General features: G+C 44.2%; 2 protein-coding genes across 3 annotated transcripts in view; one reads left to right on the top strand and one right to left on the bottom strand.

Moving 5' to 3' along the window:
- The window catches only part of stx8 (syntaxin 8), a 48358-nt gene extending 38568 nt beyond the window's left edge, over positions 1–9790 (top strand). Inside the window, exons 7-8 of the mRNA XM_021556986.2 lie at positions 2128–2229; positions 8957–9790. Of these exons, the coding sequence (XP_021412661.1) occupies positions 2128–2229; positions 8957–9021 (167 nt within the window). The 3' untranslated portion in view covers positions 9022–9790. The remainder of the gene's footprint in view (positions 1–2127; positions 2230–8956) is intronic.
- Positions 9791–10150: 360 nt separating this feature from the next.
- Positions 10151–24254, bottom strand: part of ntn1a (netrin 1a) — a 97283-nt gene continuing 83179 nt past the window's right edge. For both annotated transcript variants that reach the window (XM_036940471.1, XM_036940472.1), the window contains 2 exons: positions 17974–18048; positions 10151–14193 (listed from right to left, as the gene is read on the bottom strand). In XM_036940471.1, coding sequence (XP_036796366.1) covers positions 13865–14193; positions 17974–18048 — 404 coding nt within the window. In that variant the 3' untranslated portion in view covers positions 10151–13864. The remainder of the gene's footprint in view (positions 14194–17973; positions 18049–24254) is intronic.

The following is a 24254-nucleotide window of genomic DNA, read 5'->3' as shown; positions in this document are numbered from 1 at the left end:
ATATTTCTTCAGATATTTCTTCATGTTTGTGTTTCATTGTTGAGTAATTGCTTTACTCCGCCTATGAGTTGAATGGCAAGTACAGCAGTGTAAACATTTTCAAAGGCTCTCGCCGCAGAAACATTTTCAAAGGCTCTCGCCGCAGAAACATTTTCAAAGGCTCTCGCCGCTGAAACATTTTCAAAGGCTCTCGCCGCAGAAACATTTTCAAAGGCTCTCGCCGCTGAAACATTTTCAAAGGCTCTCGCCGCAGAAACATTTTCAAAGGCTCTCGCCGCTGAAACATTTTCAAAGGCTCTCGCCGCAGAAACATTTTCAAAGGCTCTCGTCGCTGAAACATTTTCAAAGGCTCTCGTCGCTGAAACATTTTCAAAGGCTCTCGTCGCTGAAACATTTTCAAAGGCTCTCGTCGCTGAAACACAGTTTACTCAATGTCATACAAAAACAGGCTCTTGCAGCGAGTGCATTTCAGCGAGTGCATTTCCCAGGGAGCAAAACTGGTTAAAACTGTTTTTTTTTTTTTTAAATGACCAGTTTTACATTTATTATGACGTCATGTCAACCACTTTTGCCTGCTGGGATTTTGCTGAGCTGTTGTGTTGGATGGCAGTGACCTAAGTCGTGGTGTCGGGTGGTCTCCAGCAGTTGTGGACTACTGTGGCTGTTGTGTCACCACAGCAACTCGTCGTTATGAATCACAGGCCTCCAGCTGGACGGCCTTCAAGACAGGAAGTCCTACTGTATTGCAGCAGCGCCCGGCCGACGTCTGTTCCACGAGCAGCCATTAAATCACAGTAGAGTCACTGATTAAAGCCAGCATTGATTCAGGAAGTACTGAACGATTTTGAAAGGGAAAAGAGTGCTTTCACACATTCCCCCCCACCCTATCGCTCTTGTCTTTTGTCTCGAGGGCTGTTTGAGGCTGCCGACAGCCCCTATATAGGCTCTGTTTCCTTACAAGCTCTAACCAATAGTGCAAAAAAGGTATTAGGTGAACAAAAGGTAAGTAAAGAAATAAAAACAACAGTAAATAGACAGTGAAAAATTACAGCAGCAAGGCTATAAAAGTGAGGCTACATACAGACAAAGGTTAGTCAGGCTGATTGAGGTAGTATGTACATGAATGTATAGTTAAAGTGACTATGCATATATGATAAACAGAGAGTAGCAGCAGCGTAAAAGAGGGGTTGGGGGGGCACACAATGCAAATAGTCCAGGTAGCCATTTGATTACCTGTTCAGAAGTCTTATGGCTTGGGGGTAAAAACTGTTGAGAAACCTTTTTGTCCTAGACTTGTCACTCCGGTATCGCTTGCCATGTGGTAGTAGAGAGAACAGTCTATGACTGGGGTGGCTGGGGTCTTTGACAATTTTTAGGGCCTTCCTCTGACACCGCCTGGTGTAGAGGTCCTGGATGGCAGGCAGTTTAGCCCCGGTGATGTACTGGGCCATACGCACTACCCTCTGTAGTGCCTTGCGGCCTTGCGGCCGAGCAATTGCCGTACCAGGTAGTGATGCAACCAGTGCTCTCGCTGTTGCAGCTGTAGAACCTTTTGAGGATCTCAGGACCCATGCCAAATCTTTTTAGTTTCCTGAGGGGGAATAGGCTCTGTCGTGCCCTCTTCACGACTGTCTTGGTGTGTTTGGACCATTCTAGTTTGTTGGTGATGTGGACACCAAGGAACTTGAAGCTCTCAACCAGCTCCACTACAGCCCTGTCGATGAGAATGGGGGCGTGCTCGCTCCTTATTTTCCTGTAGTCCACAATCATCTCCTTAGTCTTGGTTACATTGAGGGATAGGTTGTTATTCTGGCACCACCCGGCCAGGTCTCTGACCTCCTCCCTATAGGCTGTGTCGTCGTTGTCGGTGATCAGGCCTACCTACCGCTGTGTGTCGTCTGCAAACTTAATGATGGTGTTGGAGTCGTGCCTGGCCATGCAGTCGTCCCAGGAGCCTTAGCTTAGTGATGAGCTTTGAGGGCACTATGGTGTTGAACGCTGAGCTGTAGTCAATGAATAGCATTCTCACATAGGTGTTCCTTTTGTGGTCTTTGAGATGTACTTTAACTGATATTGAACTGAAGCATCGTTCCAACTAACTTTGTCCCTTCTCTCTTTCCCTCTTAGAAATCATAGATGACCTCACCCACCTGGTGGACAAGACGGATGACCGGATCCGCAACGAGACAAGAAGGGTTAAGCTGGTGGAGACTAAGTCAGCTTCCTGCGGTGAGCCCATCTTCCTTCTCATTTGATCTGCTCGGTGTTCCTAACCCAACTGTAATAAGTTTGTCTCTCATCCAGATTTACAAGCATCGGTCCCATCTCCTTTTTCTCTTTCTGCAGCTCTCAGTACAGTTCAGGGTGCTGTGAATGGACTAGTAAAGGGAGCATAGACCTTCAGTAATGGGAAAGCCAGACCCAAACTCTAAATGCGCTCAGTTATGTGTTATATTAAGTCTCGGTCCTATAATATTTATTCTCCAGGTAAGTCATTCATGATGGTTAAAGAGCTCCTATCAGAACCCTCTAAAGATGGGTTCTCCCAGAATAGCTCAATCCATCGTTGTCCATTCAGCGATATCATTGCTGTGCCTCCCGGAAGCAGACTCGATGCTGCTTAATTGATCAGAAACAACAACATTGATGGCGCCGAAACACCACACAGTGGCGTGGGGATTGTCTCTATCACATCTACTACTCTCCGCTATAGAAAACAGCCACATATGTCCCCCTATCCAATCGCCAGTCCCTTACTCTCTGAAAGGGGCTTCCAAGAGCCAGGCTGTAGTACAGACTCTGTAGTAAGTCAAAAAGCCTTTCTTGATACCACTTTCAAAGGACTCCCAGGAGCCAGTCTGTAGTGTAATAAGTCAGCACCACCCTCTATTGGTACCAGTCTTTGATGGAGATCAGTGGTTTACAGAGCTAAAGAGGAGTTGTGATGCTGTGTCAATGGGGCCCTCCCTCACAATTACCCCCCCCCCCCCTTTAATTTGTTTAACTCGGCTCTTTGGTCTAGCCCTTACAAAGCCCGGCTTCCCTCTCTCAATGGCCACCCTGCTTCTTTCTCTCTGCTGGGAAAAATATATGCCAGAAAGGGGAGGTAGCTAGGCTAGCTACCGTACAGCGAGAATGGGAATGTGCGACAAAGCTTGTTGGCGTAGTCAAGCTAGGTTTGCCTTGTAAACGCCAGTCTGCGTCACCTTGGAGATGGTCGCATTGTTGCACCAGGAGCCCCCACTAACAGGCGAACAGTGGCACGGGGATACAACAGTAAGATCTGGGGATGCGATGAAGGATCAGCTAATATAACAGTTGATGTCATTTCTGCCCAGTCACCATGACACCCAGAGAAGGTTTGTTTGAGGATCTCAGAACTATAGTCACTGGGCACATTGTGCTAACCCAGGAGTCTCCTCTCTCTCTCTCTCTCTCTCTCTCTCTCTCTCTCTCTCTCTCTCTCTCTGTCTCTGTCTCTCTGTCTCTATCTCTGTCTTTTATCTGTCTGTGTTCTCTCTCATTGTTGTCTCCTTCTCTCCCTATCCCTTCTCTTCTTTAGAGTGACAATGCTTAACAATTCTGTGTAGTGGGGGGGGGGGGGGGGGGGTAGTTTGGGTGACCCCACCCGCTCCATTCCTCCTTTTTCCATCCTCTCTTCTCCTGGTTTGTTTGACACTTGTCTTGGTCTCGTGCAAAGAAATAATTAAAACTAGAACACGCCACACATCTTTTGGAGTGTTTCTCCTCTTGTTCTTGGGTGTGTGTTGATGATTCCTGAGCCTGGGCTTTATTTGTTTTTGGAACCCAGCTCGTCCAAAGCCCAGACTTGAGTGTTATGTCTTCCTTCTGTTCTCCTATGGGTGGGAAAGACTGGCTTTGACAAGGAGACGGGCATACTTGACATACTTTCTCTCATAAGAGAAGAAACTTCCCAGATTATGCACAGTGGGGGCAGAATCCTGACTTAAGATGTGTGTTTAAATTGAGGATTTAACATAAGATGCTGCCGTTGTTAGGATTTGAGCTGTTAGGAGTTGCAGCATTTAGATGCGTTACCTGCAGCAAATTCACATCTTCTTATATGTGTACTGATGGAACCAGAGGGTTTTGTTTGCAGTTGTGTCAATCTTTAATCAACCTCTTAGACCTTCTGCCAGAGATAAAAACAAGGAGAGAGAGATGAGTGACTGAGGACGCTGTGGAAAATCCATCCTACCTTTGTGTTTAGTTGGCAAGCAGAAGGCTGGACGAGCACGGGCTGAACATGGTTAGGGGTCATCTGTCCGCTGAAGGGAGGAAGGACCCACATAGTATAACATACCGCCATGGATCCTTCCTGCAGCAACGGGTGCATGACTGGATCTCAGGGCAGGCTTGTGAAACATCCTGGGTCTTGTTGAGACAATATAGAGAGTCGAGACACGAGCACATTACAAGTCCTCCAGCCATCAGTCTCACGGTGCTGAGGTTTACTGGGGAAGAGCCACAATCAGACCACAACACGGTCGTGGATTTCACCAGGATATATATATGGGTGACAAGAAAAAAACGTTCCAAGCTTTTAAAGTTAATTTGGGGTTAGCCTTTTTAAACAGTGTTTTAAGCATTGAGCGAAATGAGAAAGTTGAGGCTGCCCAGTAAAACAATGCAATAAAGTAAAGCCTACTTTTCAATGTTAGGACCCTATCGGAAATGGGTAGTGAACAGGTTTTGAGGGGGGTAGGTGGCATTAGAAAGGCAGATTACTCCTTAGCGTCAAAGGGCCCTAGGAGGGTGGTGTGAGTTTCCCAGGGCTTAAGTGACTCATCAGGCAACGTGGGGGCAGACCTCTCCAAAAGGACTAATCCCATGGGCCTGCGGAGACTGGAGGGAAACCCCACACCCACATACAGACTCACAGACTCGAATCCCGCAGGTGGCTTACATCTCAAATAGGCCTGAAATGTTAGGGCTTTCGAGGGGTTGTCTTTGAGGGTAGGTAAAGGGTGATTGTAACTTCATTTCACTGAATCCCATCAAGCCTGTTAAAGTAAACCTTGAATACTTTTGAGGGCCAATTTGGATTACTTTGATGTACTTTGACCAATGCCGATATGATCGTGTTTACCAGTCTCCCATGCCCTAGCATTCATTTCCCCCCATAATACTGAAACAAACCGTTCAAATCTAGGGTTGTACTAAAACAAAAACAAAAAAAATCCAAGGTTGTTGCACGTGTGGCGGTGTTGAACCCATGACCTAGAGGTGTAACAGGTCCCGACGTGTCATGGTTAGTCACGTTTACAAATGCTTACCTCACCTTTACCACTTGTTTTTGGCTGGCAAGAGTGGAACATTGGATGGCTGTAAAACAAAAGATCTGAAACCGCAGTCGCTTTACTGCTTCTTTTTCAAACTCCATAAACATCCGACAGATCTGATCAGCCCCTATGAAATGTGTTATTCCTCTGCGAACGCTTTTCATTTGACTGTATATTACTTCAATATGATGTTTATCAATGTGTTCTGAATCGATATATTCATATTGCAATGGAGTTGCTGGAAGACAGGCAAAGGGCAAGAGCGGGGGAGGTGTGTGTGTGTGCGTATGCGCAGAGACAGAAGTACAACCTCCACCCGCCTCCCTTTTCTCCACCAATTAAGATTTGTCTCACTGATATGTCAGAAATGCTTAAAAAAAAAGGGGTGTTCCCCAATCCTTCTTACTCTGCTCGTCTCTAAAAATCTTGGGGGGTCAGTTCGATTGCACTGCAGACCTCCTGGCTTCAATGACAAAGCGTTGTCTCATCTATTTGGCCTGCAAATGTGATTGTTGTCATTACTGTCGTCGAGACTGGGTCAGGAGTAACTTATTTGGTTACTTAGCGAGATGGGGACAGTCCCAAAGAGAAGGGGAAGGAGTGTTGGTAGGGTGTCTGGGGCCTGAGGTGACTGGGTGGTAGGGAACATATCGAAGAAGATGATGACTTTATTATCCAACGATGTACATGAACGTCTAACGTAATTTGACTTCAGAATGTTTATCTGCCCTCCGTCAAGTCGAGCTGAATGTAAAGATGACAGTCTACTATCCTGGTTTAATATCCTTCACACTGAAGCGTAGTTAATTGTGTGTGTGTGTGTGTGTGTGTGTGTGTGTGTGTGTGTGTGTGTGTGTGTGTGTGTGTGTGTATATAAGTGTGAGGTGTTTAAAAGGCCATCATGAGGGCTGTTGGGAAGAATGTTCCCACTTGACATTTACATTGTTGCGGGCGGCTCTGCTCACATGTGTAAGTTATCAAGTGGGGAGGTCCTGTCTCGACCAATGATCATTCTGAGAGGTCGGCAACTAGCGTGCTAGGCTTCAGACAGTGGTTTGATTGAAAGTTTGAAATAAAAATCATACACAGGGGGAAATAGGACTAATTGGTTGCATGTAGAGTATGGTGCCACTAAGTTGTGCCAGCATCTCCTTCACTCAACTCAGAGAGATTTCCCTCAGAGGGATCTTTCCCTCAGTTTACTGTAATCAATGAAGAAATCCTAAAAGTAGGAGAAAGTGTCGCAACCAACCAAGCTAACGAGGCATCCAGACCTTTGGACTCGCTGCTGCCACATCCAAGCTTCCTAGCCAAGTCCTATGTCTCATAAGAACACCTGATCTAGGATCAGGTTTGCCTTTTAGAACAAAATGAACCAGATTCCACGGGGGGATGGGGGACTGGCGGGAGGGGGGGGGGGGGGGGCTGATCCTAGATTAGGAGTTCTACTCTGACTACAACCCAGGCAATTAGTTCAGCTTGAGTTCATCTTCCCCCTATCTCTCCCTGTGGACCAGACTGCAATTACGCTGCAGAGTAGAATGCACGACGAGAAAGCCAAAGTATGAAAGAAATGTAAACCAAAAGTGAAAAGTCCGGGAGGGGAAATACCACCTCGCATGCGAAACGACCACGGACAACTTGAGTCAGCCAGAGACTGTCGACAGCCATCAAGCCATCAGATTCTCCAGGATGCAGTTGTTTGAAATCTTCACCCCCGATGGTGATGCCGTTCAAGGAGAAACACCAGAGAGCGAGCGAGAGGAAAATGTGGCTTAAATGTGTCCTTGGAGATAGTTTTCCATATCAACTGTAATGTGTGGCATGGAGTTGGGAGAGAAATCCCCCTAGCTGAAAGCTCACCACGGTTGAGAGGCATGACACTTGACACCAGCCATCCACCAGTCCTTTTATTCTTACCAACACCTTAGAAAGGTTTCAGGATTTGAAACAGCTGTAGCTTAGATGACAATGGGACTAGCCGAGACAACTGGAAAACCTATTGAACGCTGGTTGTCGGCTAGACATCTAATATTCAAACCCATATAAAACAAGCCAATATGCAAACACAGAATAACTATCCATTTTACGGTCTTGATAATAAATGTTGGTCTTTAACTTTTTAATGCTTTTTCTATAATGTCTTGGCCTTGATTGAAATTCAAACGTGATCTGTGGAAAGCCTTGTGTCTGGATCATTTTGAGGTCCTGTGGGGTAAAAAGCTTGTGATTTAAGTGTGAGGTAGCTACAGTATGATCTTTCGGGGCTCCTCTGTCTCCACAGCTTTGGTGGAGAAACATTGATTACCCTCGCTCTCCAGTGAAGTCAGATCCGAAACACATGCCGACTGCAGTATGATCTGTGCCAATAAACCTGTCACAATTCTAGATTGCATGTAAATATGTGTATTATGTCATCTTGGTGAAAATGTGCAGGTAATATGAGGGTAGTGGCCTAATCACTGGGGTGCAGCGGGGATTTAGAAAATTGTCTAGGGCCAAAGGTCTGAGCTAACTAGATAAAGGCCTAGGCCTACCTTTTTCAAGTTTACTGATTGGTTGCTTTTCCACCACCTGTTCCTTTGGTCTGTGGCTGTCCAGCTTAGCCTGATCAGAAGAATTTAGGCAATGTGTAGAATTCCCTGTCTATGTAACTGTTATGTACTGTACCTGTCTATGTAACTGTTATGTACTGTACCTGTCTATGTAACTGTTATGTACTGTACCTGTCTATGTAACTTATGTACTGTACCTGTCTATGTAACTGTTATGTACTGTACCTGTCTATGTAACTGTTATGTACTGTACCTGTCTATGTAACTTATGTACTGTACCTGTCTATGTAACTGTTATGTACTGTACCTGTCTATGTAACTTATGTACTGTACCTGTCTATGTAACTGTTATGTACTGTACCTGTCTATGTGACTTATGTACTGTACCTGGTACATGTAACTGTTATGTACTGTACCTGTCTATGTGACTTATGTACTGTACCTGTCTATGTAACTTATGTACTGTACCTGTCTATGTAACTGTTATGTACTGTACCTGTCTATGTAACTGTTATGTACTGTACCTGTCTATGTAACTGTTATGTACTGTACCTGTCTATGTAACTGTTATGTACTGTACCTGTCTATGTAACTTATGTACTGTACCTGTCTATGTAACTTATGTACTGTACCTGTCTATGTGACTTATGTACTGTACCTGGTACATGTAACTGTTATGTACTGTACCTGTCTATGTGACTTATGTACTGTACCTGTCTATGTAACTTATGTACTGTACCTGGTACATGTAACTGTTATGTACTGTACCTGTCTATGTAACTGTTATGTACTGTACCTGTCTATGTAACTGTTATGTACTGTACCTGTCTATGTGACTTATGTACTGTACCTGGTACATGTAACTGTTATGTACTGTACCTGTCTATGTGACTTATGTACTGTACCTGTCTATGTAACTTATGTACTGTACCTGGTACATGTAACTGTTATGTACTGTACCTGTCTATGTGCTGTAACTACTCTGTATTAGGTACACTTTGTACAGTGTCATTTTTTGTTGTTGATTGTTTGAATTTCTATCGAGTTGCCCCCCCCCCCCGACTTATCCTTCTGTTTGTGTTTCTATTCTTGTTTCAGGGATGCTGGTGGTGATCGTGCTCCTGCTCATTGCTATAGTGGTGGTTGCTGTGTGGCCCACATAAGGAAGAGGCTGAGGGGAGCGTTTTGGACGTCGCACCGTCCGTGGGATGACCACTGAGACTGCGTAGAGAGCCTACAGGGGAGACGAGGTGCAGAGGCACTTATGCAGGTATGTATCAAGCGTGCTGATTTAGGACCAGGTTTGCCTTTTATATCCCAATGAATGAAATTGACATAGACAAGGCAGACCTGATTCTAGACCAGCACTCCTACACTGAGACGCTTGATACATACCTGACACACCACCCCTGTGCCCTGTTAAACACACACATACACTAATAATGACACACAGACTCTTCCACCCCCCTCTCTTCTCCCTCCCAATATATTTCCCCTCTCCTTTCCCCTTGTATGAAAACTGAGTGTATTGTAGTTCTCTACTGTACCTCGACACTTGGAGAGTTGAGCCCTGACTTATGAGGAACCAGAAACATTGTTTTATTTTCTTACGTGGGTGTTGGTTGGGTAAAGGGTAGCACTGACCCCCTTTTTCTTTCATAATTCTGTCTGTGGGCTGAGAGGTCCTGGGTTCCGGGTCGCTAATTCTGCTAGCTTAGCAATTCACTCACACACATCTATTATTATAATAATTATTATATTTACCCACTAGCGGTTCTAATGGTATCATTTGTCTTGGGATTTGATCATGTTTGTAGGATAATGCCAGCCAAAACAAATAACACGTATGACTGTGTCACTTTTTAACATGAAGGTGAATCAGTTTAGCTCAATGCAACCTTGTCATTTCTAATAAACAACATTTACAGTTAACAGCACGATCCATGGACTCCTTGGTGTAAAGAGTATAGTGTTTATATCATATTGGTAATCTACTAAGGATAATGTACTGTATCTATAGCATACTCTGCGTTCTTCCACTATGTCAATTTAAAAGCCTGGGAGATGCTTGTTTGCGTCCGTGTGAACAGTATAGCTAACAGTATAGCTTGGATCTACACCCAGCATGCTTCGCCCTCTACTGTACTGCCCAACGTCACACGTGGAGCTGTTGATAGAAGTGTGTATGTTACGCCCAGGACTCCGGCTTCAGAGATCTAAAGCAGACATTGAATGATTTTAAGACGATAGAGAAAGAGAGGCAGAAGAGAAAAAGAAAGAGTCACATCAGTGGCGACTTAACAGAGTTTATTTTGACTGAATTCTGGATTTAGTTCTACCAGCTTGGTGTTCAGTAGTTATTGTTTCCTTCTTAAAATCACAACCATCTAAACAACAACAACAAACAAGTAAAACATCAACATAAAATTAAAAGGAAAAAAGACAGAATAAAACCCACAATGTCTCGTGTCATTAAATATATCCATATATAATAACCATATATTAGTACACATCGTAAAACAAACATCGCAAAAAAAAGGTTTCGCAATGGCCAACACAGCTAAACAACATTTACAATTTAAAAAGTATGAACAAAAGCAACGTTTTGACAGGTCTGCGGAAGTCATATTTCATCAAAGAGGAGGTCATTGTCAATCCATTGCCTGGAAAACTGATCTAAAATGTATTTACATCATGGGGATACAGAGACATAAATGGGGGGGGGGGGGGGGGGGGAACGATTGAGGTTTGATTATATATTATGTGCCAAACAGAAATACATTTACATTTAATGTCACGAGTATGGATATAACGATAAAAGGAAGTAACATGAAAAATGTATGTATAAATACGTGTAATATGTCATCTGTATATTTCAATACACCAGCACAAAGCATGTGTATGTATGACTGATATGTACACAGAGAAAAACGGTACGGAACACAGATGCTGGCAATCAGACCCTCAATGTACATCTAATTGGTTTGAAATAAGAGAAATATGTGGTTTTAATTCATTTGGGGTGATTGAATTACATGATTTTTCCTCTTAGTCCTCGTTTCGCCCTGAACTTAATTCATTTGACAGCCTTGTAAGAGACATTGAATAATGTCTGCAGCTGTTGAATAGCTGCCGCTACGGCATCCATATTAGGAATTCCATGTTAGGAAGACCACTGACAGTTTTGCCTGAAATCGGACAACTTGCTAATATGGATGCCGTACCACACTCAAGACAGAATTTTCAAGAACTCTAGAGTGACAGTCAGCATGTAACATGTATATCTTATGCACAAGGGTGAGGTCTATGGACAGTTAAGTGGTGGGGGGTGAAGCAAGAGTTTAGAGAGCTGACTAATAATGCTTGTGTAATAATGTTTGGAACAGTTCACTGTCAGTCAAGGAGGTAAACTGCACTCTTCCATTTCTGTTGCCTCAATACAACCAAGAAAATACATGCTGTTCTTAGGGGTGCACTCTGTCCATTCTCTTTGCTAAAATCTACAATCAATAAATTGGAAGTTAATAATAGTTATATTATTGAGAGTTTTCACATAAAAATACTACCTATTCAGATGTTTAATTGTTGGCTGCCAAGGCCTTTGTTTAGTACCTTGGGGAAGAGGCTTGTTTCAATTACAAATGCTTTACACATTGTGATTAAAAATAATAATAATTGCATCCAAAATAGGGTGATATTTAATACTACACAGAAAGATTCTGTGCCAATTGGTGAATAGCCTACAGTATTAGGAAATATTGTTCCTAGGGAGAGGTCATATAAATATGTAACACTTTCAATTCAATATGTACCAATATCTCACTGCCTGGTTAACGTTCTCTGAAAACAATCAGATTTGTGTTGTAGCTAGTCTATTTGAAACCTTAGGTATGATAAGGTTTTTTTTTTATTCACATCATTGCAAATGCTTCCTTTTGTATAAAGCATGTGTACTGTATAATAATAGTAATGTCAATTCATATTTCAGAAATGTACACCTTCAAAATTAAAAAACATCTATATTCTAAATCTGGGCAACATGGGGAAGAACCACACTGCTTTCTGTCTCTTAGAAGGACTGGCTCCTAAATCACTTGATCATTAAATATATACTGAACACAAATATAAACGCAACATGTAAAGTGTTTTATGAGCTGAAATAAAAGATTCCAGAAATGTTCTATACGCACAAAAAGCTTATTTCTCTCCAGTTTTGTGCACACATTCGTTTACCTCCTTGTTAGTGAGCATTTCTTCTTTGCCAAGATAATCCATCCACCTGACCGGTGTGGCATATCAAGAAGCTGATTAAACAGCATGATCATTACACAGGTGCACCTCGTGCTGGCAACAATAAAAGGCCACTCTAAAATGTGCAGTTTTGTCACACAACACAATGCCACAGATGTCTCAAGTTTTGAGGGAGCATGCAATTGGCATGCTGACTGCAGGAATGTCCACCAGAGCTGTTGCCAGAGAATTTAATGTTCATTTCTCTACCATATCTCTCTGCCACATCCAGCTTTTTCACATGCGGGATCGTCTGAGATCAGCCACCCGTACGTACAGCTGATGAAACTGAGGAGTCTGTCTGTAATAAAGCACTTTTGTGAGGGAAAAGTCATTCTGATTGGCACGGCCTGGCTCCCCAGTTGGTGGGCCACTGCCCAGTCATGTGAAATCCATAGATTAGGGTCTAAATCATTTATTTCAATTGACTCATTTCCTTATATTGAATTGTAACTCAGTAAAATCGTTCATTTTTGCATGTTGCACTTATGTTTGTTCAGTATAATTGAACCAAACGTTAATAAAATATTAAAGCAAGTGATCCTAAATTGAAATCTGGTTGTTATTGTTCTAATAGCAGGAGTCTTTGAAATCCCAGACATTTTGTCTTCTTGGGAATCCTGCAAAATTATTATTAAAAACACTAACCATGAAATTAGGCAGCAGCACCAGTCAAAAAGAGAGTAAGGATACAGTGTCCATATTAGGACATCAACTCATCTGACGCTGTCCTAATATGGACGCCATGTATTTGACATAAGAACCATCCTTTCTGGAGACAGGTTGACATGCAGTTTGAAACTGTACAAGAGTGTGTTCTTCACCACAATTCACAGTGAACATGCATTCATTTCTGAATACTGAAACCGGACAAAGAAAAATGTGTAGATTTAAAATAATATCCTTAATTAAGCGTAGTTAACAATGCTGGAGTCAAATATATTGTACACCTTTAAGAATGGACATGAATTTTCTTTCTTGCCATTTCACTGTCTTCATCTAGGGGCCAACATTCAATCAAATGTCCAATATGTCACACCCGTGATATAATAAAAAACGTAGCTAGTCACTGTGCGTTTTAGGTTACATACGACCGGGTGAAGCGAAAGGCAACCTATTTGATAATACATGAAACGTGCATTTCCAAGGCGCCGAAGAACCAATGTTATTTTATGGCACTTTTTGCTGCACTGCCAATAGGATAAACAATTTCAACAACAAAAAAGTTGAAGTGAGGACGTTTGACGATGCAGGCTGGTTTGTCAGTGATATTATTAGCTAACCCTAAAAACGACAGAAAACAGAGCTTGTGATAATGCAGTGGCTTGATTGGTGGTGTCTTCGCACCAGCACATAATACTCATAAAATAGGGCTATGAAATATTAATACGAAAAAAAATGAAAACACAAATAACTTTATATATACTGGTAATAGGTGCAAACTTGGCAAATCCACAGAGACAAATCTCAAAGGAAAAAACAACGAAGCAATGACACCTGCAGCGTGAGCTCCTTCACAAAAGTCCACTAGAAAAAAAATCTGCTCAATAATATTCTCTTCATGCTTCTACTCGAAAAAGTAGCGACAACGCACAGTCCCTTTCTCTCCTTCCTCAGTCTCCCTCGCTCTCCTCTCGTCCTTTTTCAACACCCACTCGTCCGTTCTCCTGTCCCGCGTTCCATTCCCTCGCTCCAGGCGTCGGCCGTCCTTTCCGCCTATGCCTTCTTGCACTTGCCTTTCTTCTCACGTTGCTGGAACTTCCTCAGCCGACGGGCCCATGTGTCTCTCCACTGGATGACCAGGGAGCCCTTATCGGCCACCACTCCAGACTGCCCTGGAGAATCCTCATTGTTACCCAGGAGCAGGTACTTCTTCCCGGTCTTGATCTTTGGACACTTGCACGCCACATCCTTGGCCCTGACCCACAGGAACTGGTCGCCACGGCGGATGCGGCTCTCGCCCTGCTTGTAGACAGAGATGATGTTGACGGTGAACTTCCACCACTCGCCCGCCTTGTCCGCCTTCAGAATGTGCACCTGGACAGCTGGGGAGGGGGGAGAGAGACTATTTTTGTTATGTCTTTGTGTCTGACTGAATTCTAGCATTAGAATTTCCTGCTCAAAGGGATACACGTGACAGTGCTGTTATTCTTATCTCTATCACCGGGGTTCGTGTCTGTATCACAGACTTCAATTAAAACCCCATCCATGTCCTCTTGGCACAGGAGAGCAACCCGGTCCGTATCGTCTGCTCCATTCCTGCTATCCTGACCTGCTGTGACCCTGCTCTTCTCTAGACCCACACGCCATGATCCCAGCAACAGTTACTATGGCACCCGGGGACAAAATAATTCAGTTTGACCGAGTCGGACATTTCCCATGGAATCCCTTTTCCTTCTTGCATAAGCTTTGCCTAGACATCTCTCTCTCTCTGGCCATTCAGTATGACAGGAGAGAGGGAAAAGTGCTAGTGTCTCCCACTACAGATGTAGGATCTTAATTAAATCACCCTGTTGCAAGTGAAGTTTCCTGCAACGTAGGACATTTAAGAAGTGTAGCGTCTTTTGAGTTTTAAAAAGGTTTCTAATTTCCACTTTGTAATTTCAGACTTTCAGACAAAAATATCCAGTCATTATAATCCACATACTAATTTACATTTCCCGTTGCTGCAGGATTATTTTCCTGCTGTAGGAGACTAGCTCATATTAAGATCCTACATCTGTAAGTCTAGTATGCTACACCGTGTCTAGTACCATCCAGCAGCCAAAAAGGGTATCAGACAGACCGTGAAGCAGGCGGTACTGACGCCGGGTAGCCTGCTGTCTGTAGCTGAATCCTCTAGCTCTTAGTCCTCTGTGTCCACTGGTCCATGTGCGTCTCCAGTCAGTGCTACTAGCTCCACAGACTAGCGCCATGAGACGCTGTGATCTCCACTGTCCAAGCGGCATTACGGGACACTGAAAACACCATAACTGACAAAGCCTCAAGGGCAGGGTTCTGTCCTATTCTCTTTATTTAAATTATTTTTTTATAAAAAATAAAGTGAGGTTGGCTTCTCCATTTGGCGCTGATTCTAGTGGAGTCATCGGCAACTACCTACTCAGCCGGCCCCAGTGGACAGGAGACTGGACCTCTAACCTAACCAGACGCCCATCAGAGGCTTGTATCCTCCAAGGGAAGTGCTGTCAAGACAAACGTCGTCCGGGAGCAGATCCAGCTCCACGTCCATTATAGATGTCAGGGGATTTGATTTGGGACGTGATTAAGAGGCAGGGATGGGCTGTGAGGAGATGGGTTTTTGGGGGAGCGGCTCTGTGATAGTATGATTTATTACGGAGAGGATCAAGGAGAGAGAGCACCGACAGCTCTCAAAAGCAGCATAGATCACCTTAAAATGGAACAGCAGTCGTTAAACCAGGGGTCATTAGCTTAACCTCCTATACACACAGGCTGACTATCCCTGAGCGTGAATGTCATGGCTCTCTAAATGGCTCTAAATGAGACATATCCTGCACTGCACTGCAGATTTTACGCCATGCATGGTAGATCACAGGGTTATCAAACAGGGCCCTGGTGTCCTTTTCTGCTAGCATTAGCATTCCTGGTGTCTTTAATAGTAATATTAGCATGGGCATTGGTTGAACTGGCTGTTGACCTGGTGGCGAACCCTATTGGTGCCCTCTGTCACCCTGTCCTTCCCTGGTGTCACCACTGGAAGGCGCTCTCTGTTTGTGTTTGCACAACAACACAGGGTGAAACCCTGAGAGACCAAACTGTAAATAACTCAACCTATTGTGAAGCCCTGTTCCACTGTCATTTCAGCCCTTTTGTATGGAAACATTGCTGTATCCAAGCACCCTGTGGTTCTCTATGGGGGTTGGAGTGTGTCTGCATGTTATCCAGCATAGGCCCGAGGCACAGCGAGACACTGCACTCCTAATGCTCTCCGCCACAACGGGACCCTCCAGTAAACCTTCCTGAAGTGTAAAGCGCGAGGCAAGTCTTATCCCTGTACAGGACCAGTACAAAGCCCCCCTGAGGTATGGTGAGGCAGGGAGAAAGTGGATTAAACCCAGGCCTTGGCAGGGAGGCTGGACCCAGGGCGGGTTAGGGAGGGCTGCGTAGGGCTTGGGTAATGTTGGAGACGGCCAGAGGGGGAAGCAGAGGAAATGGCCTGTGATTGGTCATTGAGGAGAACAGTCAGAGTGAAACAGTGGGGGTTCCCTTACTGTAGCCTGCTCTGAAGCAGAGGAGCGTGTACCCTAACCCCACTGTGGACCATTACACACACACACACAAAACATGTAGTCACAGCCTTCCCTGAGGCATGCTGGGGTGGTGTTGGGATCACTCATCAATACCAGCAGGTCCCGTCTACACACTCCTCCTCCGGTGCCTGCCAGACCTGCCTGCCTATGAGAGACTAGGATGGGGGTAGAGGACACTCCCTGTGTTGTTGAGCAGCGCTCTCAACACTGCTGAGTCTGAGCTACAGCATGATGTCTTGATGACATGCACCTGGGGTGCACCTGGGTAGGGTCCCACCTCACTCCCCATCTCCTCTCCCCTATGGGTCTTCAGTGGGCACTGACAAGCTCTGACTTATAGACAGACTTATTTTCAGTGTATAAGGGTTAAGAGTTTGTACAGCTGAAGACCACAACACATCACTGGGCTTCCCCAGGACAGAGTGCGTCTCCCTACGGGGGGGGTCTATTGACTCTTGCGTGGGCCTGAGAGGTGAAACATGGCCCCGTTACACTCCATTGGAGGTGCATGTTCCAAATCCTCCACCGAGGGCTCCTAATGCCTGACTCACTGGAGACCCTAACTGCTACACCTCCTTCACACATGAGCTCCGCTGCCGGGGATCAATGATCCACAGAGCTTTTGTTTTTTACCACTCATTAAACCTGCTCGCCTACAAATGGCCACAAACTAGTTACTGTGGTGCAGAGCTTTTCTTTATTTGCATATGCATGGCAAGCTTCTTTTTTTCTTCTTCTTCCCCCCCCCCCCCAAACACCACACGGCAGAGTATTTTCACATCTATAATCGGCCATCTTTTTTTTTTAGCAATTGCCTCTTAAAGAGCTGCAAAGAGAAATAATTTATGCCACTTTTTATTTGTGGCACAGGGGATTCCTCCTGACACCATGCCTGGATCCAACCCCTCAACAAAAAAAAATCAGGAACAATGCCTGGGCTGTCATTCATTCAATCTGCCAAGGTATTTTCAGGCAGGATGCCCCTTCTTGGTTGACTGATTTAACAGACTGGCTTCAATCAGGTCAGGGTCAAACCTCCACAACCTTCACCAGGGTCTTAACCACCTAAAGCACCTTTTCAACCTTTTCAATGACCAGGGCAGCCGGATGGGATGGCCACAGGAATGCCTGTCTGAAAAGGCCCATCCCTTAAGTTCCCCTTAATGAGGACCTTTAGACGCGCACCCCAACTGTCCGTCACACCGACTTTGCTTTATACATTATCCGCCTTGCCCTTAAATACCTGCTGGGCTGTCCATCACCCCCCCCCCCCACCCTTCGCACCCTCTCGATCCTCACACCCTAAGCTCTTCTCTCTGATGGCTTGTCCCCCTCCTTTGTTTGATCCTTTGACTTTCTTTCTTGAAAAGCTGGAGTAAGCCGTCACTAGAATGCCCAGGAGCTGTAGGGTTGTCCTGGGGGGGATGCCTGGGCTTGGTGCTGGGTGTTGTAAATAAAGATGTAGCTAGCTACCAGTCCACCGGGGCTCAGGAGGCAGCGTGAGCTTCTACTGTAGGATTGTGGACTGTACTGCACAGAGGATGGAACTCAACTCACCGTAATCTTTCTTGCAGTATTTCTTCATGTTGATCTTCAGTTTGCCTTTCGACGCCTTGCAATAGGAGTCGCAGTCTGCATGTAGGAGAGAGAGAGAGAATAAGATGCACACTAGGTTAAAACAACTAGAGGGAGCAACACAAACTGTGAAAAAAAGGCAAAAGTGAGACCACATCACATCTCCTTCAAGATTCCCTGCACTTACTACCGATACACATCTGCCAGGTTCAATTGTGTCTTCCTCTAATAGGGCTTATGGTGCATTGAGAGGAGTGGTGGCCAATAGAAATGAGACCAGGCAAAAAGGGTCCTGTGGATGCAGGCGTCCGCCCCGGCCCTATAGCTCTGATGGGAGGACCTCTGGACTGCTGTTTATTGTGCCACCAACCAGGCCACCGCGTCAGAAAACCACTCAAATTAACCCCCACAATCCCCACGCCGACCGCCACCCAACACCCCCCTGTCAAAGTGCCAGTTTGGGACAGATTAATGCCTGTAGAAGCACCCCCAAGCCCCCCAACACCCAGAGCCATGGGAAGTAGGGGTGCTGGAGATGCTGCATTGCCTCCTGATAAATTGAAATAATTTTGCCTAAAATTATAGTACTCTTGGCTGAAAAATTCATGCCCATATACTACACCAAAGAGCATAATTTAGCAGCAGAATCTCAATAGCTTCTTTAAAAAAAAAAAATTGCTGTGGATTAAATTATCACTTACAGTCAGGAAAGCACTCTCGCCAAATATAGAACAGCTTGTTGCGTTGTGGCCATGGACATATAATCAATAGAAGGGTTTTAGAACCTCTAACACTGACAGTTTGACTATTAAACTCATGGGTACACTAGCAATGGATGCCAGCCCTGATTTAAATGGGAGCTGCCATCTATGGATTATATATATATGGTTGGTTGCGGCTGTCAATTTGCCTTTTTCCAAATACAATCGGGATAAAAACATATAGTTAGGAAAGCAAATGCCTACTTCTGAAAAGAGAAGACTAATCTGTCTGTAGAATCTTTTTTTTTAAACTCGATTTTTGAGCCATTTTGACTTCAGTGATTCTGAGCAAACAGCACCGTTTTTCAAAAGTAGCTCATCTTGAGATAGGCTATTGGGCCATCACCGGTGAGTAGCCTAGGCTTCATCTTCATCATTGGGTAGTGCCACTGAAAAGTCTATTTAGTAACCTACTGTAGCCAAAATGTAAGGGATAAACGCCGACAATCTGTACATTACCTTGGAAATAAAATGTTGGTTGCCAGTCGTTCGTTCGATTAGTTCGATATTTATGGACGAGACCCAGTCGTTCGTTCTATATGTTCCGTTGCCATGTTCGCTGACAACCTCCATCTTCCTTTCTAGCTAGCACAGTCACGACCTCTGCAGCCAGAATAACAGCAAAGTAGCCGCATTTGCATTTTTTAAAGCTGTTTTCTATTGACATTCATTTGGATACATCCATAACGATTTTGCCTGGCGTGACCACCATTTGACTCATGCATCGCAACACATATCCTTCGCATAGAGTTGATCAGGCTGTTGATTGTGGCCTGAGGAATGGTGTCCCACTCCTCTTCAATGGCTGCGTAAAGTTGGATGTTGGCAGGAACTGGAAAACGCTGTCGTACATGTTGATAGAGTGCACCCAAACATGCTCAATGGGTGACATGTCTGGTGAGTATGCAGGCCATGGAAGAACTGGGACATTTTCAGCTTCCAGGAATTGTGTACAGATCCTTGCGACATGGGGCCGTGCATTATAATGCTGAAACATGAGGCGATGGTGGCGGATGAATGGAACAACAATGGGCCTCAGGATCTCGTCACGGTATCTGTATCAAATTGCCATCGATAAAATGCAATTCTGTTCCTTAGCTTATGCCTGCCCATACCGTGACCCCACCGCCACCATGGGGCACTCTGTTCACAATGTTAACATCAGCAAACCGCTCTCCCACACGACGCCATCTTCCCGATACAGTTGAAACTGTAAGTGTAACAGATGTGAAACGGCTAGTTTAGTTAGCGTGGGCTCTAAATAGCGTTTCAATCAGTGACGTCACTTGCTCTGAGACCTTGAAGTAGTAGTTCCCCTTGCTCTGCAAGGGCCGCGGCTTTTGTGGAGCGATGGGTAACGATGCTTCGAGGGTGACTGTTGATGTGTGCAGAAGGTCCCTAGTTCGCGCCCGGGTATGGGCGAGGGGACGGTCTAAAATTATACTGTTACACGAGCACACAGCTGAGCTTCCCTGAGACGGTTTCTGACAATTTGTGCAGAAATTCTTTGGTGGTGGAAATTCTTTCATCAGCTGTCCAGGTGGCTGGTCTTAGACGACCCCCCAGGTGAAGAAGCCGGATGTGGAGGTCCTGTGCTGGCGTGGTTACACGTGGTAAATCCTCTAAAACGACGTTGGAGGCAGTTTATGGTAGAGAAATAAACATTTGATTCTCTGGTGGACATTCCTGCAGTTAGCATGCCAATTGCACACTCTCTCAAAACATGACATCTGTGGCATTGTGTGGTATAACAAAACGGCTAATTTTAGAGTGGCCTTTTATTGTCCCCAGCACAAGGTGCACCTGTGTAATGATCATGATGTTTAAATCAGCTTTTTGATATGCCACACCTGTCAGGTGGATGGATTAACTTGGCAAAGGAGAAATGCTCACTAACAGGGATTGTAAGGACAAACGGGAGAGGAGAAGCAAGTACAGGGAGTTAATATTTAATGAAGACACAGACAGGAAACAAAACATGAACAGCATCTTGATAAGGGACACATAACATTAATGCTGACTCGGGAAAGAAACTGAGGAAGTGACCGATATAGAAGGGTGATAATAATAATGTGATGGAGTCCAGGTGAGTCTGATGAAGCGCTGATATGCGTAACGATGGTGACAGGTGCGCGTAATGATAAGCAGCCTGGTAACCGCTAGAGCCAGCGAGGGGGAGTGGAAGCAGGCGTGACAGGGATGTAAACAAATTTGTGCGCACATTTTTTTTGAAAGAAGTAAGCTTTTGTGCGTATGGAACATTTCTGGGATTTTTTATTTCAGCTTATGAAACAAGGGACCAACACTTTATATGTTGCATTTATATTTTTGATCAGTGTAGTTTGTTGCTAGCGAACCTGGCAATGACAACCGAATTCAAAAATACCCGTTGCTGAAAACAGCTGGTCAAACCAGAAACATCAGGTAGGATTTGACAGCATAGCGCCACGTGTATCATGACTGCAACAGTAGGGACCGGGAAAATGTATGCTCATCACTCACCACGTTAGGTCATCAGATGCTTCCCAAAAGGTCTCTGCAAAAACAAATCAATGCTACTGTCGCTAGAACCTTTCCCTTGTTGAACCTGCATTTACATTGTATACAATTTCGGTTTGTGTGGTTTTTGGTTTAGCTTTTTGTAACTTTGTAGCAAGTACAGTCTGCATGTGTAGACGAATATTGCGTAATGATTGCAAGGTGTCCCGATATCTTTTCCAACTGTCCCGTTATCTGGTTTTAATGTCCATTCTAGAATGCCCTTCAAACCAATCAGAAATGAGTACTCAACAATGTTGTGGTATAATATACAGTGGGGAGAACAAGTATTTGATACATTGCCAATTTTGCAGGTTTTCCTACTTACAAAGCATGTAGAGGTCTGTCATTTGTATCACAGGTACACTTCAACTGTGAGAGACGGAATCTAAAACAAAAATCCAGTAGTGTGTGCAAACCTGGTCAAGAACTACAGGAAACGTATGATCTCTGTAATTCCAAACAAAGGTTTCTGTACCAAATATTAAGTTCTGCTTTTCTGATGTATCAAATACTTATGTCATGCAATAAAATGCAAATTAATTACTTAATCATACAATGTGATTTTCTGGATTTTTGTTTCTCACAGTTGAAGTGTACCTATGATTAAAAAAAATGACAGGCCTCTACATGCTTTGTAAGTAGGAAACACTTGCCGATTTTGCAGGTTATCAAATACTTGTTCTCCCCACTGTATATATATATATATATATATATATATTCCCCCTAATAATGTACAATCTGTGTGTATATATATTCCTCCTAATATTGTAGAAATGTCTCTTCATTGGCCTGGGTTATTGTTCGCATTCAAGACCAGATAATTGTTATTGCTCTCAGTTTGTCAGTGTTAGAGTAGCTGGTCATTTCGGTGTGGTATTAAAAAAGATTCTGCTAATGTTTTTGATCATATACAGTGCCTTGCGAAAGTATTCGGCCCCCTTGAACTTTGCGACCTTTTGCCACATTTCAGGCTTCAAACATAAAGATATAAAACTGTATTTTTTTGTGAAGAATCAACAACAAGTGGGACACAATCATGAAGTGGAACGACATTTATTGGATATTTCAAACTTTTTTAACAAATCAAAAACTGAAAAATTGGACGTGCAAAATTATTCAGCCCCTTTACTTTCAGAGCAGCAAACTCTCTCCAGAAGTTCAGTGAGGATCTCTGAATGATCCAATGTTGACCTAAATGACTAATGATGATAAATACAATCCACCTGTGTGTAATCAAGTCTCCGTATAAATGCACCTGCACTGTGATAGTCTCAGAGGTCTGTTAAAAGCGCAGAGAGCATCATGAAGAACAAGGAACACACCAGGCAGGTCCGAGATACTGTTGTGAAGAAGTTTAAAGCCGGATTTGGATACAAAAAGATTTCCCAAGCTTTAAACATCCCAAGGAGCACTGTGCAAGCGATAATATTGAAATGGAAGGAGTATCAGACCACTGCAAATCTACCAAGACCTGGCCGTCCCTCTAAACTTTCAGCTCATACAAGGAGAAGACTGATCAGAGATGCAGCCAAGAGGCCCATGATCACTCTGGATGAACTGCAGAGATCTACAGCTGAGGTGGGAGACTCTGTCCATAGGACAACAATCAGTCGTATATTGCACAAATCTGGCCTTTATGGAAGAGTGGCAAGAAGAAAGCCATTTCTTAGGGATATCCATAAAAAGTGTTGTTTAAAGTTTGCCACAAGCCACCTGGGAGACACACCAAACATGTGGAAGAAGGTGCTCTGGTCAGATGAAACCAAAATTGAACTTTTTGGCAACAATGCAAAACGTTATGTTTGGCGTAAAAGCAACACAGCTGAACACACCATCCCCACTGTCAAACATGGTGGTGGCAGCATCATGGTTTGGGCCTGCTTTTCTTCAGCAGGGACAGGGAAGATGGTTAAAATTGATGGGAAGATGGATGGAGCCAAATACAGGACCATTCTGGAAGAGAACCTGATGGAGTCTGCAAAAGACCTGAGACTGGGACGGAGATTTGTCTTCCAACAAGACAATGATCCAAAACATAAAGCAAAATCTACAATGGAATGGTTCAAAAATAAACATATCCAGGTGTTAGAATGGCCAAGTCAAAGTCCAGACCTGAATCCAATCGAGAATCTGTGGAAAGAACTGAAAACTGCTGTTCACAAATGCTCTCCATCCAACTTCACTGAGCTCGAGCTGTTTTGCAAGGAGGAAATGGGAAAAAATGTCAGTCTCTTGATGTGCAAAACTGATAGAGACATACCCCAAGCGACTTACAGCTGTAATCGCAGCAAAAGGTGGCGCTACAAAGTATTAACTTAAGGGGGCTGAATAATTTTGCACGCCCAATTTTTCCGTTTTTGATTTGTTAAAAAAGTTTGAAATATCCAATAAATGTCGTTCCACTTCATGATTGTGTCCCACTTGTTGTTGATTCTTCACAAAAAAATACAGTTTTATATCTTTATGTTTGAAGCCTGAAATGTGGCAAAAGGTCGCAAAGTTCAAGGGGGCCGAATACTTTCGCAAGGCACTGTAAATGACATTAGGCAACAACAAAAAGTCCAAACCTATACTAAAAAAATCCCATGTGGCTCTACTCAACGTATGCCACTATGCAAATACAATTATATTATATATATATAATAAGATAAAGGAGTTGGCATAGCCACGGGAAGATGTTTTGATTTCAGGGTGCAACATTTTCTCTTGTCAGCTCAACCACTATGTCCCTCCAAACCCCACTTTCCAGACCTATACACCCCCTAGGCCCCCACCGACTTACCCCAGCTCCCATTCCTTTTCAACTCGCCCCCCAAATCCACCCTTCGAGACCCCCCCCCGGGCCGTGTCAAGCTTTGGCATTTATTGCAATAGGGGAACCTAGGGGTGGTGGTCCCGGTGATGGGTGGGAGGAGGGGAGGTAGGGGGTCATAGCCACGACAAAGAGAGGTTAGGAAGGAA

This window comes from Oncorhynchus mykiss, chromosome 13 (assembly GCF_013265735.2).
Source record: "Oncorhynchus mykiss isolate Arlee chromosome 13, USDA_OmykA_1.1, whole genome shotgun sequence".
Lineage (NCBI taxonomy): Eukaryota > Metazoa > Chordata > Actinopteri > Salmoniformes > Salmonidae > Oncorhynchus > Oncorhynchus mykiss.
This window is presented reverse-complemented; position numbering and strand designations above follow the sequence as displayed.